General features: G+C 31.5%; 1 protein-coding gene across 1 annotated transcript in view; it reads left to right on the forward strand.

Annotated features, from left to right (window-relative positions):
- The window catches only part of Cadps (calcium-dependent secretion activator 1), a 310,167-nt gene that overhangs the window by 85,993 nt on the left and 202,289 nt on the right, over positions 1-21,885 (forward strand). Inside the window, exons 11-14 of the mRNA XM_075363363.1 lie at positions 308-429; positions 4,337-4,481; positions 11,432-11,538; positions 21,464-21,639. Coding sequence (XP_075219478.1) covers positions 308-429; positions 4,337-4,481; positions 11,432-11,538; positions 21,464-21,639 — 550 coding nt within the window. The remainder of the gene's footprint in view (positions 1-307; positions 430-4,336; positions 4,482-11,431; positions 11,539-21,463; positions 21,640-21,885) is intronic.

The raw sequence follows: 21,885 nt of genomic DNA on the forward strand, positions 1-21,885 counted from the left end.
ATATTAAACAAAAGTTGCAAAGAGAATTTATAGGAATAAGGGAAAGTATATTACAGATATGTTTTGAAGACTGTGAAAAATGCTGATATAAGAGTGCTTTGTCTGATATGATTACTTTGAAGAGGAACAACAGTTATAGATGAATTAAGGCATACTTTTTCAAACTATTGAAGATTACATACTTGAACTTACTGATTAAACTTTATGTGTATAATATTATTTTGAGAAATAATATTCTAGTCTATTAAAGATTATGGATGATTCTGTGCATCTTTTATTTACATTAAAATGTTTTATTTTATTTCAGGTTCTTGTGATGGAAGTTAAAGGTCTGAAATCTCTGGCTCCAAATCGAATTGTTTATTGTACAATGGAGGTTGAAGGAGGTGAAAAGCTTCAAACTGATCAAGCAGAAGCTTCCAAACCGATGCAAGTGCTCTATTTTCTCTTTTAATTTTCTGCTTTTTTATAGTTTATAAATGAACTGATTAACTTAAAATTTAAGGACAAAGCAGTTGTATATTATGTGAAACCACCATAGAGGCCTGCTGTCCTGCAGTATAGCATAACTGTGTTCCTGACAACACTCTCTTTTATGTTGGCTAGCAAGAGTCAAAAGCTGTGTTCATTAGCTTTCACACTATTTGTACAATCTAGATGTTGATCCAAGAGACTGGCTACCTTTTATCTGTTCATCTACATGAATGAGAATCTAGACTAGGTGGTGAACTGTAGAATGTAGAGAATAGTGGCTGTTTCCTCGGGAAGCAACAATTTTTGAAGGAAAAAAGCACTTGCAAGCTACAAAAAATATGTTAATCTATCATTACGTAGGACCAAAAACATATCAGAATTTTCACAAATAAAAACTTTTTTGTGAAATGACAACATGTTTTCCTGCAAGCTCTTGTAACTATGAGATCACCAATAACATCCATAAAATTATTATTACTTTAAATAACAAACGAGTATTGAGTCAGAGTTTAGGTAGGGATGTTTTTAATTGAATGGTTACTTAGTAAAAAAGTGAAACCTACTGAATCATATTTACAGAAGCAAGCTTTATTAATCTTAATTTATATAAATAGAAAGTAAATTTCTGAATAGAGTGCCAGGTAATACTAAATTTTCTAAATAATGTATATATATATATATATATACACTCAAAGACACACAAATTTTAAGTGCTACTAACATAAACCACCTAGTACAGACAATTGAGATAAGACATTTCTTACCTTAATTTTATTATTATAGTACTTCTGCAGGATCCTGCATCCTCAGTCATGATTGAATCCATTTTATTAAATTGCACATTAAAATAAAAATTTAATGAGGCAATTTCATATAATGGATTTTAAGTCTAACGCATTTAATTTAATTTCATTTAATGATTTATTTTAATGTGCAATTTAATAAAATGAATTCAATCATGACTGAAGATGCGGGATCTGATAAAATTAAGGTAAAAAATGTCTTATCTCAAAGGTCTGTACTAGGTGGTTTATGTTAGTAGAATTTAAAATACATAATTTTAACAGTACAGAGAAATAATATGAATCTTAAAAAGATTAATTTCAGTAAAACACATATATATTTAATTTGTATTATTATTATTATAGCTTTGTACGTGCTATTGCATATATTTTTACAAGATATAACATTCATATCATTATGTTATAAGACACCTTGCATTTAGCAGAACTTTTTTCAAGTTATTGTATGGGTAACTACTTGTATGGTATGGTTGTTTTTGCTTGATTTCATGTATTAATCTTTTCCACACCATTAGTGTTGCAAGTTCTTCCCGTGTATATTCATCTATTGTTACCACATAGTTACCATTTTTTTTGTTGACATTCTGCTTTTCATTTATAGTTGCTCAAATGTATATCACAATAAATATTTGGTGTGTAAAAGCATATTTGAAGATTAATTGATTGAATTTAACCTTAGCGTATTTTTTGGAACACAACTCTACTTTAGGAAGCAAACTTGTAAAATCTTGTTATATTGATTTGATGATAAAACTTTTTATGTGTAATTCTTAGACTTTGTGTAATAAATTATACAATTTCATCTAGAAGGTAAAAATTGTTAATTTTATATAAGACATTTTATTTTTATTATTATAAGATAAAAGCTAACATCCACATATATAAATGTATGTATATTTTAAAAATAAAATTGTTTTTAACTTCAGAAATATTATTCTAGAAACAAGTGTATTAAATATAGGTAACATTTTTCTGAAAATATTATATTTTCTACCTATACAGTTCTGCATTAGCTATTTTTTTGGTCTGCTGAAGTGGTGCGTATAAACCCACCATTAAATAATTAATAATAATGAAAAAAAGATAAGTGTAATGCCTAGAATATCTAAATTAGCCTTGTTATTTAATATCTTTAAAGAATTAAGAATTCTACCACTTAGGCAGTTATATAATTTACATTTTATATAATTATATTCCCTAAGGTTTATAATTATGTGATTTAGTACAACAAAGTAAACCATATTCATTAAATAAAATAGTCTTGGGAGGTAGGTTATCAGTGATAGAATTAATTTTTTTGTAACAGTTTATCAGCAGTGGTGATCTACAGACAATTAATTTTGGGACTTCATAATATCTAGTGAAAAATATTACATTTAGATTTCTGTTCTTTGAACTAAGTTGAATACTGTGGGGAGAGTTTGATAAAAAGACCAGACAAATTTATGTTCCTAATTATGTTTTACTTGTTTAAAACATATAAAAGAAAATTACAATTATATATTCTTTTTCTAGCACAGGTGACCTCTTTATGTATGCATTTAAATATTATTTTATTTTCATTGAATATATGATGCAATCTCCAATGCAGGTGTACTTATGGAGGTAACTAATTTTCAACCTACGTAATTGAGTTTGATGTAAACTTAAGTGACTGTATTTTTCAGTCATTTAATAAATTTATACTTTTACAATGCTATTAAAGTATATTTTCAATGCAGATTTGTATGTTAAGAAGATATTTGTTAGCATAGATCAAAATTTTGTTACGTTTTTTTGATTTCAATTATATTAATATAATTTTAAAGTGAATTATATCTTATGTTTTGTTGATGAGTGTAAATCAGAATGCTTCTTCTCAAACAAGGAGAATGGGCTTTATAAAAAAAAATTATTATTATACTTTTTGAATCATTACATAAATTCAGACTTGTTTTATTTTTTGCTCTACCTTTCACAATGACTGATAGACTCACTATTAATTTATGATATTTTACAGGACTTATAATAGAAATTTAACTTATTGTTACCGAGATTAATTTTTAAAGTAAAGTTTACAATGCTTGATTTTATACGTGAATATTTTTTCAGATTTATTAATGTAATGATGAGAAGAACATGTTTGAACATCCTGGCTTCAGACTCACCCATTGGGGGATAGATTATTTGTTATATTACTATAGGTTTAATTTGTAAAAGCTACGCTTACATTAATTAACAGACATTAAGTTTTGTCTTTAGGATATTTTATTATCACAACATTATAATAATACATTTGATACAATATGAATCAAAGAAAAAAGAATTATTAGTATAAAAAAATTGTGCCTGTTAACACTTAATACCGGAGCTGTAATGTTGCATGTTGCATCAACAGTGATTTCATGATAAATGGCAAAGACTTGGTATAACATCTATTTTCTGTGGTTTGTAATGGATCTGTCATAGTATCAACCTATGAAAGTATTTGGATGTCGTTCTGTATTAGTTATAATATACATATATGGTGCTAGATAGCATTAGTTCCATAAACTTAATCAGAAGAAAGATTTTATTCAACAGATGACAGAAGTGTTATTTTGTTGTTTACTTTGGATCCTTGTGGTAAGTAAACCTATTAAATAATGATGATGATGGGGGTACAATTTTGATGAATTATGCAAAATGGGGTTAGGGATTTGAAACTTGATGAAATGATTTATTTGTAAAATTCAAAAGTATTACCAAATTATTTTTCAATTTATCAAAAAGCTTATTTTTCATTTCTTACCTGAATACCTCAGCCTGAATAAAATGTTTTTTTCAGCCTGAATACCTCAGGCTTATTTATTTTTTATTTAATGAATTAATAAAAAAAAACATAATTTTTTGTAAATGCCATACTTTTAAATATATTAATAGTTTTTAATAAATTTCTGTAAAACAGTTGCCACTCGGGGAAGGTCCTTCAGTTAAATATCTGGTACTCGAAGCATTAAGTAGATACTATATATTAGATTTTGTTTATTTATAACTGATATTTATTGTTAAATTTAAATATATTAATTTTTTCCAATCAGGTGGGACACTCAAGGTGACTTCTCAACAACGCATCCATTACCTGCAGTCAAAGTAAAACTGTACACTGAAAATCCAGCAATGCTTGCTCTAGAAGATAAAGAGCTTGGAAAAGTCATTCTAAAACCGACTCCACTTTCATCTAAGGCCAGTTCTTAATATTCTATTTGTGTTTTTCCTAAACTTAATTCTTAGCATTAATTCTGCATGTTGGCTTTTATGATATGATGGCAGATTTACAGCTATATTTAATGCTTTGGATAACTTGGTTGAAATGGTCTCTCATGGGCTAGTTCTGTAGTATAATTTTGAGTTTATGTTTGAGTCATGTCTTCTTTATTTACTCACAAAACTATAACATAGAGACATTGACATTTTATTAGTTAAAAAAGACTTGACCATTTTTGAAAATCTAACAGAAATATAGAATGTGTTTTGAAATAGATGATCGCTGTGTTGTAAGTCCTATATTCTCAGAATATTTTTCTTTTAGAATCCACTTTATAAAAGTTAAACTGTTTGAGACAAATTCTTACTTTATCTGAAAGATTGCTCATGTAATTTTAAAATGATTTAAATCATAAATTCATTTGTATTTTACATTTTCTGTAGGTGTAAAGATACATTAATATCTCATCCAGATAACACAGTAAACAGCATCTTATTACTTGGTAATTCATTAACCTCTGGAATGTCTCAGGGAGTAGCGTTCTGGTATTAAAAGGTAAAATGGCAAATAAGGTTAAAAGTAAGGAAAAAATGGCAAAGATAATAAACCAGTTCCTGTAGATGACTATAGTTAAATATCATTCATTACGTGGATTTTCAGTTAAAAAGTTTGAAATTCATTACATTTTTACACCCAAGTTGTATATAATGGATATATTATTAACTGAAATTTTTATCTTTTTACCCATCACACTTAACAATTTTCAAAGATTTTATGATGCATTATCAAAAAATTTTGCTTTTAAAAATTAAAATTAACAATTTTAAAATCTTAGCTGTTTTCAAATATACTTAACTTTTAAAGGCTTTGGACAGTGGGAAATGTATTTTGTTAATTTTTCTTGTTATAACAAAAATTTTTGATACAGTTAATCTTTAAATTAATAATAGACAAATTATAATTCATGGAATAAAGTGATAGATTTCCAGTTCTGATTAGTTAAGCATTCGCTTTTTATTGTCAATTTCATCTTGCAGCAGTCATTATCAGGTGTTATCATTTTAACATCAAATTTTCTACTTAAACAATTTTTTGCACTTAGCTCCCTGACTGTTGCTTACTGTAATTCTGGTAACGGTACAGAAGTTAGCTTGACGGAACTGAACGGAAGGATAACAGGAGTTTTTTTTCTCCCTACTAATTGCAGAACCTGGACAAATGTCCCTTGCTGCTGTGTCGGTTAGTGGCGGTTATAGATTTTATTTTTGTTTAGTGGTGGTTATAGATTTTATTTATGGACATATTTGGTATTTGCATTCCGGTCCTTTAGATCAATGGGAAATAATAGACTCTGACTGATATGGGGAGACTAAGTGTGTATGTGTTTTGTACTCCTGGCAATATTCCCTTTCAGTCTGTCCTCTGAAGTCCTTTTGGTGCTAAAGTCTTTTGGCTAACAGGAATTTGCCTTCTGTGGGGGCCCTAGTGTTTGGAGGAAGCTTCCAGACACGTATTTGTCCAGGAAGGGTATGAGGGGATCGCGCGGCCACCGTTCACCTGAAACAAACATAAAAAGAAAGCATATTCTATATTGCAAAAAAGATATAACATACCTCGTTAAGGAGAATATGACAAACCTGTCATGTTTCGACCTACTTTCATATTTAATTTTAATAAAATTTAATTTTTTTTTTATAAACTGTGGCAAAATCGCTGTTAACGTTCCTGCTCAAGCGCGCGCAAAAAAAAACAACAAAAACCTAATAATGTTAAAATATATTAATTAGGATGGCATGGCCTTAGATTCAGATTTTTTCAGTAAATGTTAAAAGTTAACAACAATTTATTTAATTTATCATTTTGAATAATTAAGTGTTCTGATAGTAGTAACAGTGGCCAGGTGAGATATATTTCTGTTAGTAATGATGAATATTAATTTAGGATGGGATCAACATAATACCAAGTCAATGGATTTTGAATAAAAGGTTTAAAAGAGATTTTATTTTATTTTGTTTATTTAACTGAAGACTTCCACTAACTTGACTGTAGACACTGAAAAGGGTCCAGCCAGGTAGCAGCGTCTTATCTATTTTCTGTTGAGGATGCCTGGGGAGTATAATACAACAAAACCATATTTTCAGTTATTATTAAGCCCACCTTAGGACATTAAATTTTATCTATACCTGTATTATTGTAGGATATTATAATGGGGTAGATTAAATTAATATTGGTTCATGTATTTATATAATAGTTTACATTTACCAACAATCTTTAATAGTATGTTCCAGCTCTTCCGGATTAGTAATCCAAAAGCGCTATAATTAATATTTATTTTATTTTACATTTTATTTGAATAAAATACAACACAACTAAATGTTTAATTATTTGTTAAGCACTAATTAGGGTGTTATATTATATTTTCTCTTTCTGTAGTATTGTATGATTGTGGAATTGGGTAAATAAAATTGATTTAATTTTGGTCAAAAATAAAAAAAAAAAAAACAAAATAGAACCATATGTCCATACATTTATGAGCTGTAACAACTTTACGAGCAATATGAGACTTTATGTGGACATCTCTTTTTAATGACTTTTTTTAAAGGCTTGCAATCATTTTTGGGAGTTCCCTGTTGGCTCACCCGATGTAGAGGCTCCTGACCTGGTTTGTCATACACAAACTCTCTTCCCGCCTTTTCACAGTGGTTCATTTATCATGGTGTGAGGCCTTTTCCTCACACCTTGTGGTGTAAGCAGATGTCCCTGAGATGGCTGTGCTTGGACATGGCCATACTCCCGAACAGTCCGTGCATCTGTGCTACACCCACTTCCGACACTGTTTTTATGTCCGCGTCGTAACGAAGTGTGGCGTTTCTGACAAACAATGGCACTCCGAAAATCGCCCGCAAGTCACATTTTGGACGGCTTCCAGCTTTTTCTGGAATGTGGAACACCACAAAGTCCCCCCATTCCGGGTAGGCGTATGTCAGAAGGACAAGACGTAGAGTAGATATATGATATTTTAGTCGTCGGCGGAATGGGACTGGCTCGATTAAGCACTGGGTATAAGGAAGCCCTGGCGGCCTTTTCCCTCTGGGTCACATATTTTACACCTTCCTCTAAGGTAAGCCGTTTATCCAATACCACCTCAGGGTATTTTTTCCTCTGAGATTTCCAGCTGTTTGGCCGGAGTGCGTCGCTTGCATGTGAATAGCACGGCCACGGACTTTTCCCCGTTGACCCTGATTCTCCACATAACAAACCACGGCTCCACTAAATCCAGCTGCCGTTGGAGTCTCTCTACCGGCGTAATCCATATTTCGGAATGTGTAGTAATATGTCGTATCATCGGCATATAAAGCGATGTTGACGCTTTCCGACAACGGCATATCGTTTATATATGCAGTGTACAGAATCGACGAAAGGACTGACCCCTAGGGAACCCCGGCGGTTATCGCCCTGGTAGTTGATAAGGATCCTTCAACGCGTACAGCTAACTGTCTTCCTTGTAGTTAAGACCTTATTAGCTTGACATGGCGGCCAGGGCCGTCGTGTGAGCAAGTTTATATAGTAGGTCGTCATGCCAAACTTTATCGATGGCTTTAGCCACATCCAAGAAAACGATCGCGGTCACCGCTTTCTTGTTCCAGTCTCCGACAAGGCTATTCAGCAGTCGAACTAGTTGGAGGGTCGCCAAGTGGCCCTCTCTGAACCCGAACTACTCAGGCCGAACCTCCGGCCCCGGAGTCGTAACATCGCCGAAGTCGCTCGAGGAAAATTCTTTCGAACAACTCTGACAATGTAGGTAGTAAGGTGATCGGCCTGTAATTCCGGGGGGGGGGGAATATTGACTTTTACCCGGTTTGGGCAGGCATACCACCTTCGCCGTTTTCCAGCATTATGGAAAATATCCTACGTACAAAATGGACATGAAAAGGGTGGCCATGGTCGCTGTGAGAGCGAGGGGAACGTTCCGGTATGCTCGGGCCTTGATCCCGCCCACCCTTGGGGACTTATCGGGGCTTGTGGCCTTGATAGCCGCGGTCACTTCTGCTTCAGTGACACGGTCTACTTCGCGGGGGGCATCCTCTACCTGAGCGAAGCAGTCCGCGAGGAAAGACTTCACCTCGGTTGCATGGTCGCTGCTCGGGCCTGCGGGGTTTGGCATGAACTGTTCCTCCAGTGTGTGTTATTTCGAGTTGGACCGGGCGGAGGTCTTCGTCCGGTCCGGGCGAAGAAACCTCGTCGTCCCAGCACCGGGTGGCGAGGCTTCTTTCCTTTGCGTAGCCGTTTATTCAACCTGAACTAAGAGATGTCGCGACGAGGTAATCTCTCCAAGATTCTTCGCGATGTTTTATCAGCAGGACTTTCACCCTGCCCGTTTGTCTGTAAAATGCCCACTAGTCGTCGGTGGTTGGGGGAGGCGATATCTCTTCCTCAGCCGGCGCTTTTCCAAGAGCCTTTTTTCCAAGGCCTTTTCATTTTCCTGTTTAACCTCCGGTAATTACCTTTCAGATAATACTTCAGGGGATGAATGAGGATGATATGTATGAGTGTAAATGAAGTGTAATCTTCTACAGTCTCAGTTCGACCATTCCTGAGATGTGTGATTAATTGAAACCCAACCACCAAAGAACACCGGTATCTACGATCTAGTATTCAAATCCATGTAAAAATAACTGACTTTACTAGGACTTGAACGCTGGAACTCTCGACTTCCAAATCAGCTGATTTTGGGAAGACGCGTTCCCCACTAGACCAACCCGGTCGATTCGATTGAGTATGAAGGCCTATCCCAATTTTCCAGCATGTCATCTAGGTCAGCGCCGGATACAGCTGAGTTCGGCCTGTTATATGCCGAGACCAGTTTGTATATTGTGCCTAGATGCTGTATATGTATGCAGGTCTTCCACGACATCGGTGTGGACCTCGACCTGCATATACGTGATTCGTCTGTGGAGTAAAATAGCGGTTCCGCCGCTGGCGGGCTTCCGCGTGGCACTACCCTGTTGGTGAAGTAGTTCCGATGGGTCAGTAATTTGTCCGGCTTGAGGTGCGTTTCTGCTAACATTATCACATCAGTTTGCAGGTCATCTGTCAGACGGCGTAGCTCCGCCGTCTTGCCTGCTACAGAACGCGCGTTCCACTGCAGCAGTCGCAAAGTTTGCCTAGCCATAACTGGTGAGTAAAGTCATGAGGCATTCAATCAAGGACTAGAGTAAGTCCCTAATAGATTTTGCCTGTAACAGGCGGTGCAATACAGTCAACATTTTTGGCAGGACGTCCTTTATTGACATTGTCGATAGAAAGTCGTTCCTGATGCTCTTCTTCGAGGACTCGGCTTCCGGTTTTTTCCCGCCAGGGAGGTTGGGTGTTTTTGACGCCATCTTTGGTGGGCGCGGAGCCTCGGGAACTGTTGCAAGTTTTGCTGCAGTTTTAGTCATGGCGATCACCCGCTTCGGTTTTCCCGAATTTTTAGCTTCTTTTGTCGCCTGAGGGGCAGTCTTAATTTTCGTTTTGGCTGTTTTGCGGCGGCGACCTTCTCAGTCGCCGAAAATAGTTGGGGCTTTTACGGTGTGGGAGGAGATGACGCCTGCTTACCAACCGTCGGGGTAGGCGCGGGCTGAACCTCTTGTGGCTGGGGTTTTGGTACACTCCTGACGACCTGCGCCCAGCTACGCCTGTTAGTGATCATGGACTTTTGTGGGGTGCCCTTCTGACAGGAAGTGCTCCTTATAATAATGCATCCCCTATAATTTGTCGGGTGAGGCCCCGTTAGCTTGTATTCATCAAATAGAATGCAAAAGATACTAGTAAAAAACAAATTAGCTGTACATTCAACTTGGTATTATGTCAAAAGCAGGTGTTCCTGTTTTTTCTTTAATTTTTCTAAACAATCCTCTATAGTTATAAATAATTATTATTATCATTAGAGTTCAGTACTAATTATAATTATAGTTTATAGCCTCTTAATGAAAGAAAATTCTACACCCAATTTTTACTTTAAGCCTAAATTGAAAATAAATAAGTGGCTGCAATTATGTGTTCTAAAATGTAACAGTGTTGTAATACCAGCATTTAAATTGGTGCCTATACTAGAAAATCTTGAGTCATTCTTGAATGTTAACAATAATGAGAACTTAAGCTGGAAACTTCATTTCAAAGAGTTACTGGAAAAAATGTAGCTTATTTTGTTGTACCTAACAAAATTTATGTTTTAACTCTGCAAAACCTGAAGTGTACTATGCATTTGTTGATCAATATCTGAAACATGTTATAATGTTTCAGCCTAATTTATAAAATTTAAAAAAATATTTTTAATGAAAAATATTTATTTATGTTTTTACATATTTCATTTATGATGTTCCACCTAAGGAAATTTTAGAAACAAATAATATGAGTATATTAAATTTGGTATCCTTGTTTGTAATAGGCCCATTGATAAATATATTAAAAGTGATTTATGTAACTAATCAGCACCATTATTTGTATACTACTGTTTATGAGTATTTTGGTATTTACTGTAATCACCTATTCCTGAGAGAAGGGCTTATTATTCAGGAATATAACTGTACAATAAATTACAAAAATATTTTAAAAGCATGAGCACAAAAAAATATTCTAAAGAATTAAAATCATTTCTAATACAGTTTTAATGAGTAATTAATAGTAAACATTACTGATCTACTTGTGATTTTAAATTAATTATTTATTTATTGCCCTGTTTTTAAGACATACTTTATTTTTTGTTTTATTTTACTTTTTTTTTTAGATATATTTCTTATGTAATGTTACATACACAATTGTATTCCAAACCTAAACAGTTTCATTAATACATTGTTAAAGTTAACTAATGTAAAATATACTGCACTATTTAAAAAATGTATTACAAGCAATGAATCATGCTCTAATTTTTTACATTAATTTACAGGTACCAGAATGGCATAAAATGACTGTTCCAAAAAATGCTGCTGATCAAGATTTAAGAATAAAGATTGCTTGTCGTATGGATAAACCTCTCAATATGAAGCACTGTGGGTAAGACTGTTGTGGTATTTTATTATTAAAAGAATTTTGAAATGTAATCAAAATAAGGCTCAATTTCTTAAGTATTACGCCTAATCTGATCATTGATTACAGAATAATTGAGGTTAAAATTATTTTCTTACTGGATAGTATGTAAATCGTAATGAGAATGCATTTTCATTTATAACATTTAGTTTGCCTTTAATAACTAAACAAATGGCCAGTAATATTTTTGTCCTATTCTGTTCCTGGCCATTTGTTTGGTTATTAATTATTGATTTTAACCTCACATAACAAGTTTTAATTATCAGATCATGTATCATTTCTGTACATCATTGTCCTCTTTTCTTTCATTCTGTAATGATCCTTCTGATGACGTTCCTTTTATTTGACCTGCTCCTCTTAGCACACTATATATTGTCTCGTATTTGAACTACATCAGTAGTTAGATGAATAGGTAAATTTTTTTCATTCACCAAAACAAGAACTGCTTCATTTTTTATTTATTTCATCCAATTGTTAGTATATAGTGGTCTTGTATGAAAGTAGAACTTTAGCATTCACTGTAGATTTATTATAAAATGTGTTTGGAAAGTCGCTGGGCAGTATGCTTTAGAATTATGTGATGCATTCTATTCCTTCACTGTTAGGTTGGTTGCCCTATGGGTTCGTTGGGTATTGCTCAGTAATAAACCAAGCAGTCAGTTGTTGAGTTGTGATTGAACATGCTTCGTTTCATTTATTAGAATCAATAGTTGTGAGAAACATAATGGTTCTTTCAGAGACATACATTTTTCTCTTTGAACATATCTTTGTGAAGGTGACAAGTATACTGATTTAGTGAAGCACAACTTTTATAAAAATCCTTTTCCAAATATCAACTTTTCCAAATATCCTGTTCCTCATTGCAATGCAGTCGAATTCTTATAAAAAAATTTTGTGCAACAGGCTCTGTTGAAGACGCTGATCAAAGTGGAAGACCACCTAAACTAAACAAACAGAAGCTGCTTGATATTTTGGATGCTATGGCTGAAAGTACATCAAAGTCAATGTGTACGTTAGCGCAGCAGCAAGACATTTGACTTGCTACTGCTTATAAAGGTGTAAGAAAAGGACTGAAAATTTTCTCCTACAAAGTGATGTGTGTTCAAGAACTGAAACCTACAGATCATGCCAAAAGACTAAATTATTGTCAATGGTTTAAACATTTTATTGACCAAAATTCTGTAGGTATCCTTGATATTACATTTTTTACAGATGAAGAATGGTTTCATCTGGGAGGGTATATTAATTCACAAAATATACAACTGTGGTCGGCAACTATCCCCCATGAATTACACAAAAAATCTTTACACAAAGTGAAAATTGGAGTCTGGGTGGGTGTGAGTAGAATTTGCATTGTAGGTCCAATCTTTTTTGAAAATGCAGTTAATAGTGATCATTATTGTGCTGTTTTAACAAAGCTTCATTAGTCAGTTAACAGAAGTGGAAATCAATCACGTTAGTTCCACTAAGATGGCACCACAGTCCACACAGCTAACAGGTCAATAACTTTTACAAAATGTCTGGTGAACAAATCATTTCGAGGTGTTTTTTCTCTTTTTCATGCATAAAAATGTGAACATCGTAAATTAACTTATTAATCTGTCCATTCTAAATTTTACTATTTGCACCTAATCTTGAAGATAATGTAATTTTTTGTAAACCATTAATTGGTTTTATCTTAATTTATTAACATCATAAACAAAATAAAACTGACTTTAGATGATGGCAGTACGTTAAGAAATTAATTGAAATAACTAAGAAATAAAGTAACATATGCTAGTAGTGCATAAGTTGAAATGTTAGGAAGACAATGAAATGAAAGTAAATAAATAAAACTATTAAAAAAAATCTATAATAAAGCTATTAGATTGCACTCAATTCACTCTCAAATTACATAAAAATTGTTCATCCAAAAATGTTCTGGAACCAATTAACAATACCCTTTTTATTAGAATTATAAACAGAATAACTGCAATATGCAAATTCTATATATAGTGTTTAAAAACCAAGATTTTGATATACTTGAACTAGATAAAAAAGCAAGTAACAGATTTGGCAAAGCAGTGTATTGAATGAACAAATAACAGATTAAAGATGTTATCTATATACAAATGGATTCTGTAACCTTTCTAAGACTGGTACCATTTGCAACAGTGCCACTATACATCCACTGAAGAAGGTGGACCTGTTAGTTAAGGTCCTTTTATGTAATCTAAAAGTGAGCCATAACCTTTAATAATTTTAAATCACATTTTCTCAAGCTGTTCAACAAAGTGGAAGTTCTTGTTATATACACTGGAGCAAATTCAACAAATCTTTGGCTGGAAAGTAATCTTATAAATAAATACTATATAAATAGCCAACAAAGAGCGTTATTCAGGAAAGTAATCTTGTAAACAAATACTACATAAATAGCCAACAAAGAGTGTTATTCATATAAGGAGTAATAGCTCTAAACAAGTTGTTAAATATAATCAGTAATTTGGGATGATAAACTGCCAACAACAAACATCATTTATTTAACTTAATGATAAAAATAACAGTTAGTCATAGTGACTTGCTTTTCACACATAAACCACATTAATTGTTAACTGTGTATACACATTTTGATTACTGCAATTCAGTCATACTAAGAACAAATTAATAAAGAATAATTAAATATTGTGGTATTTATGATTATAATATGAAAAACAAGTTGATAAGTTTATTGTTGTGCTGTTTCTTTATGTATGTAAAATAATTGTAATTTTTTAATTTTATAAAAAATTACTAAGTTTTATAATTTAATCTCTTAAAATTTGTTTACATTAATTACTTACCCAGCATTGCATAGTGGAGGAAATTGATAAAAAACTGAAGAAGTAATATTGACTTCTCATAATTCAGATATAATCGATTCAGAGTAATTGAGTTACATGTGCCTCTCATTCAGTTTTCATATAACACATGAAAAATATATAATTTTTAAAAGGTTTGTTTAATACGGGTTACAATACATCAGAATGATTGACTTTTTCTTGAAAAAAATAATTTATCAAAAATTTGGTAGGATTAATACTTTTTTAAATAATTTTTTTCTGTAAAATACATTCTTCCTATTCTTGTATGTTACTTCAAAGAGAATATTTCATTTCATTATATTACTTTACACATTTGATGTTATATTTTTTTCAGAATTGTTATAAAATTAACTTCTGTTGGTCTGGTAAAAAAAGATAACAAATAAATAATAGAGAAGATTTTATTATGTACATGACTTAATTATATCACTTCTTTATGTGATGTACTTCTCAACATTCAGGTACTTTTCATACTACAACACAAGCTTTGTCTAAAGAATCCAACCCTTGTCTAAGAAATCAGGTAGCAGAGGACCCAGCTAGTTATTAACCCTCTTAATGAGCTTCTCATCGGTTTCAAAGTACTTAAACAGTCATCTGACCTTCATTTTGGTGATGAAGTGATTCTCATGTGGCTCCATATCCAGACTGTTGCAGTATGAGAAAATCTCTCACTGGATCTGTAAATCCCTTTTGCAAAATGTAGAATAAGTCTTTGCATTGTTTACTGAAGAACACTAATTATAAACATCCTATACCGTTTATTTGGATTGTTGTCCAAAGATTGTTCATTATTTCACAGTAAACTTCTCTTGTTGATCCCAGGTAATAATCTTTGGTTTCTTAATGTTTGCTTGTTAGGTAAACAAGTATGTGTCCACTGTTTGGGCTGATACTTGGTCCTGGTCTGATCCTGATCCTGGTCTCTGCAATCATGAACTTGATTCAACTCTTGTCAGTCAGTTTTTGAAGATATACTCTCCTTTTTATTTTAGTACTCAAAAAACATCAAGCCTGTGGGTATTTTTTCTTTTTTGAGTTTCATGCACATTGCTTGTTTGGTTTGATACTAATCTTGAAAACTTTTGAAAACCCAGATTATCATACCTAGCCTTATAAAAATTTGTTCTCAAAATCTATGGAAATTTAATTCAAAGTTCAGAAATGGTAAAATGATGTTTATCGTGCATAATTTGTTCAACTTTGTGGACAATTTCTTCAGTCACAGTTGAGTGTCACTTTTCTTTCTCTCTTTGTCATGCACACTTATGTATCCCTTTTCATAATGTATGATTTGATCTCACAATGTTGTTACAAATTATTGCCAAAGCAAAACATATTAATGATAGTTCTTAGTGGGGTATTGTGTTCATCTACTTACAAAGTACATTACTCATGCACGACACAATTGACAGGAGTGACAATGACAGATTCCATATTTAAACCATTTCATTACCACTGCTGAACAAAATGATCAGCAACTGGACATAGTGAGTTTATAGATGCTTGCTAGTGATTATTATGAATGCAGCACTGTGTTGCTATAGCAACCAGTTTACTCTCAATAGCCAAACAGAAATCAATTTTGGAATACTTTGTATTTACTAAAAAAAAAAACAAAAAAAAACAGAATTTTGAAGTTGATGAAATAACAGATTATAGAAAATAATATTATATTCTTTATTGATTATTTCTGTAGTAAAATGTTAAAAAATGTTTATTTGACCAGAAAGCCTATTCTGTTTAGAGAACAGAAAACAAAACTTTTTTCTGTCAAAATTGACAAATGTCCTATCAAAGAAATGTTATGTTGAGGTTCTAGTGACCCAGAATTATATAAAGGTTTGGTCTTGAATGGGGTAGTCATTGTTTAGTCATATGCAGTGGATTGAAGGAACTGTCTAAAACTCAATTTTGAATAAGGTGTTATAAAAGTCTAATCAATCATGAAATTAAAAAAAAAGAAAATATATAATTTCAAATATGCTGGTTTTAAATTATGAGTGATAATTAAGCTCATGTGTGATTAAGTTAATGTGAGAGTATGTGATAATTAAGATAATCAAATTGTGTGAAGTGTTTTTCAAGTCCATGCTATTTAGGAACTGTGGGTCACTGACTAAATTTTCTTTTGAAGTTTGTTTTTCTACTTTGACGACTATGTATTCTTTTAAAATACATTCTTATGAGTTGTTCTTTCTGTGAGAGAAATTAGTAGAAATTACAAGAAGCCGAGATAGTGTTTAAATGAGAGAAAGATGTACTTTTACTTGGAGTAGTTAACTCTGTCTTGCCTTATGATATAGATATTCAAAGGTTTTGTTGTATGGCAGATTTGTTTTAAATTCAGAAAACTCTGACATTTGGTTTCAGGGTTGTATTTGCATCCCGCTGACTCATCACCGGTAATGATTTCTTAGTTAAGAAGCTCATCTTCAGATTCATCCCTTTTCTAAAGGTCTGTGAAAATTTAACTCTTCTTTGTTAATGTTTTCCACTGTTATTTTTCGTCGCCATTTTCATGTAATTATTTCTCATGTTCTAATTATCAATTTAACCTTTTTGTTTCCTGTTAATCTGCACTTCATCTGTAATTGTCACTTTGCACAATAAGGTATCTGTTAGTGCACATAATTCTTCAAATATTTTGGGTTGTTTTCATTCTGCTTATTTTTTTTTGCATTTTTTTGGTGTAATCTATTGCATCTTCTAATTTCTCTAAAAACTCACTTCAACTGCTTTTATTAGCACTTGTCATTCCCAAGAACTCGGCTTACTGTCCCTTTTATGGGTCTTCATGTTCTTTGTTATGCTTTGTTGTTATCAGTTATGCTCACATAAATGTTATCAGTTGGGTTGGTTAAAAGAGAGGTGGTTTATAGTAGATTTGACGTATACAAAATTTGATGTCCTTGTATTGATTATTATAATTTTTTTTATATCTTTACTAAGCAACCATTATTAACATTAATACATATTTTAATTATTTTTATGCAAATTAAAAAAAATAACAAATAAAAATTTTTTAAAAACTATCTTAGAAATATTGCTTATGGATACAGCTTTTCATTGTTGAGATTTTTATATATCATTTTCAGAAAGTGAGGGTTTTTGATAAATTGCTATAATTTTTTAATAGTAAAATACTGTTCTGTAAGGAAAGATCTTCTTACATTATTTCACTGTAATTAGGCATATGTTGTCTGAAGGCACAAATGTTACATAAAGCCAATGTTATAAATAAAAGTAGATAAAAATTAAAATAAAGAAATATGATCTCATGGTTCTACAACACCTGGAACATTCAGTAAGTGGCATTCTGGAAATTAAAAGGTGTGAAGGAAGAATAAAATTCTGATAGCCAAAGCCATATTTAATTAACTTTTTTATACATATCATCGTAGTTAAGCAACTACTGATACAAATTTTCTGCATGTTATAGGCATTTATTTATGTCTAGGGATCATAGAATTCATTGCCACTTAAAAAAAAATAATATGGGGATGGATCTAATAAAAAGAAAGTAATAGTTATTCATGGTAACTTTTAAGACAGGTAAGAAGTTCTCAAGTGGGAACAATTCTGTTGTACCGTTTTATCTATAATAAATAAATGATAAACCTGTACAGTACGCATACAATATTTGTTTGAACAAATCACATCTGTTAGAAGTGCTGTCTGATATTGAAAAATAGTGTTTACAGTGTTGTGGACAAAAAATTTGTGGTACTGAGAAATCATGTGGATATGAAAGTTATTGCTGGTTTTGGAGGTGTATGAGTAAAGAGTACCTTTAAGAAAAAAGAATTGAGTGAAGGAAGTATTTCTCTGTGCAATACATGGGTCTGTCAATCCATTAGACCTGCTTGTATTATCATTTCATTAGTGGAACTTAGTAAGAAATTTAAGTGAGAAGTATATGGATAGCTATGTACAGCTTGATTTTGGCTCAGTAAAATTAATAATTCATATTGCAAAACTTTGAAAATAATTTAAGTAGGAAGTTGGCTTTCTACTGATAAAGAAGAATTTGTGGACGTGGGGAATTTAATGAGTTCTAATAGAATGTATTTAGAAAACGCATTGCAAGATAAAAAATTTAAGTCATTTTCGTACGGTATTTGAAATTGATTTGCTTATGGTTATATATTGTATTCTCTAATATTATACTGCGTAATTGTCTGTAAATTAATGTAATTGATTATCATCATTATTGTTTTTATATTTTTCAATTAGGTTTGTTATGGTTTATTATTTTTTAATTACTGTTCCTTTCATATTTTATAAAAAACAACTTAATATTGAATAGATTGTTTCTTCTTTTCTGCATCTTTTATGTTAAAGAACTTAACAGAGACCTGTGATCAGCATATTTTTATTAACAGTTTCAAAATTAAAAAAAACAATAGTTATTCTTTTCAGTCATTTCACAGAATGGTTTTGCTTACCCATTTTGAATATTTTGATCAGTTCAAAAATATGTTCATTTTATTTAGATACCTAAATGAATGTTTCTGTGTAGCTTATCACTGGGATCTGATGTATCTTTGTAGTGAAATAAATTAATTTAAAAACTAAAGTGTTGTCCACAATGTACTTTTTTATACATATGTATAAAATCGTGTTTTTTGTTTTTCAATTAATGTCAAAACTCTGCACAGTTCATACACATTTCCAATTCTTATCCAGGTCACTGAATCAGTGTGTTAATCAAGTCTCACCATCTTCACCTGTTCCTCATTCACCATTCCCCATTTCCCCATCTCCCATGAAACATCCTTTTTCTCCCCATCTTCTTAATTCAGTCTCCCCATTTAATAAGTAAATTATCTGTTGGTCACTTTCTTTCTGTTTACATCTTTTCCTTTCTCTAAGCAAGTCTCACATCTCCATTTTCTTTATATGTGCAAACCTTTATCTACTTTCCTAAATTTTTTTTTTTAATACTGTTTGAATTCAGTTCATTACTTATGTCATATTTCCTTATGCTACCTCTTCTTGTTTTGCCAGGACATTATTTCATACAAAACAAATACCCACAGTTTTTTTTTTAATACTCTTCAAATAATTTTCTAGATCTCTTCTTAACTCACAGAACTGTAAACCAAGTACTGTTCTGAATATTATTATAAAAAAATTAAACATGTATTAAACGAAAACTCATGCAACACAGATTCTAATCCATACAAAAATTCACTGTGGCATCTAAAAGTTGGAATTGCTGATTACATGGATTGAATTCCCATTTTTGGTAATGATTGTATTTCTGTTGCTTATGAGGCAAAATTTTTGGGTGTTTTATTAGATCAAATTGGGGTTATCAAATTGTACTGTTTTGTTTTGGAGCACCTAAATATAAAATACTAAGTTTGTAATTATTAAATATTTATTGTTTACTTATATTCCCGTCAGAAGTATAATACCAAATGTCCTACCATTGTTTGTTGTCCATATCATGACCAATGTTTAGAGAATTAAAAGCATTAACTTGTTTGTGTGTGTATATTTTTGAATATTCAATCTTTACTAAAAAGAAAATCACTTGTTCTTATAAAAATAAAAATGTGCACCTCCATACAACAGAACTGTTTTTATGTAACACAATATTTCAGAACTATTTTTGTGTAACACAATACTTTCGGCTTATAAAAAAGAATCTTATTGTGGTTCTATTGTCATCATTAATAAATTACTGAACCATTTAATAAATCTTCCCAACAATTTATATAACGTAAAAGTAAAATATTTCTTTAACAATATTATTTTGGCTTCGAGTTTTTAAATAGTATTAGTGAAAAAAGAAAAAACCTTTAATTTTCTGCAGCTCCATTCAGCATGTACATAAGTATGTGTTCTAAATAGTTTTTATTAATGCCTTCTTAATTGTGATTTATTTTGTAATTATTTTTTATATTTAGTACTCTGTATTTATCTTACCTTGTGTGTTTTAAATTATGATTATGGACATTAACACATCTATTTTTTATTTTATTATTAATTATGTATTTATATTGTAATGCTGCTTCGATCAAGGTTTTATTATGATTTTCCTTGACCCATTCAGGCAAATGCTTGGCAGTTCCTTATTTTATCCATAATGTAGACCAATTCCTGACATGATCTGTATAATGTATTATATATTAATCAGAATAAAGGATCTATTTGTTTATACATCTTTTATATATCTGCTTGTTTTTATTACATTAAATTTCATTGACAGTTTGTCTGATTTAGAAACTTTTTTCATCAGTTTTGTAGGCTAAGCACATATCTATACAATGAAAATATATTATGAATTATTCATTAGATTCATTCATTTGTATTGTGAGGAAAATTTTAGGATAAAGAATGTAAGTCAAATATAATTCTCAGTTACAGAGTCTTCTCATACTGTTAATGTGTGTTAAAACAGTTCATTGGCCTTTATGAAAAAAAGGAATAAGTTTATTCTTGTTAAAATTGTTGTTAAGGTAATAATTAGTATTTTCTTTTCTGCTAAGATCACTATAATTTCTATGTTTAGTACTGCCTACCTTTCTCAGCTTTATTTTTTTATTACTTGTTGATGTGTTTCAGAACTTCTCCATTGTCAAAACTTATTGTACTGACTGTTTAACTAGTACAATAAATTTTGACAATGTAGTGGTTCCAAAATGTGTCAACAAGTGATAAGAAAATGAAGTTAAGTTAGGTAGGCAGTACTAGACTTAGAAAGTTTATTCTCTTTTGATGGCTTTGTAATAAAATTTTAAAATTCCTTATTTTAAGATTGCAGCTTTATCACACTGGAAAATAGTTTTGAAGTTTGACTGGACCAAATAATTTTCATTAAAATCATAAGAATGTATATTCTTGGTAATGAATTTTAGGCTAGTTTTATTATCATTGTTATCAGAGTTTTATAAAATTTATGATTGTTTTAGACTGCATTGGAGAAAATTTTGCCAAGACACATTTAAATATTTTTGATTCAAATATACATATTATTTAGTTTTGATATTTAAATTTATGAGTACATATTTGTTTGACCGATTATCATTGTTATTTTTTAGTTATTTATACGCACTGGGAAAAACAGTTTGGAAAAAATGGAAGAAACGATACCATGTGTTAGTTCAAGTTTCCCAATATACATTTGCGATGTGCAGTTATAAGGAAAAGAAATCAGAGCCATCAGAAATGATGCAGCTTGATGGTTACACCGTTGATTACATTGAGCCTGCTAGTGGTAAGTTGTGTTGAAAGTCTTATGTTTTTTGCTGTTATAATTTTTTTTTTGTAATTTTGTCATTAGTATCAAAATCCATTGTCAGTGCTATGTATTTATCATAACTTGGGTTTTTTAATTTCAAAGTTTCAACTGATGTAATTTTGTTTTCTGCTGATATTAGCGTTCAAGAGATCTGTTTCTTTTGAGAGGGAGAAGAAATTTTGTTTGGCTTTACCAGATAGGTCCTTCAGTCATTAGGCTTTT

This window comes from Lycorma delicatula, chromosome 4, assembly GCF_047948215.1.
Source record: "Lycorma delicatula isolate Av1 chromosome 4, ASM4794821v1, whole genome shotgun sequence".
Taxonomy (NCBI): Eukaryota; Metazoa; Arthropoda; class Insecta; order Hemiptera; family Fulgoridae; genus Lycorma; species Lycorma delicatula.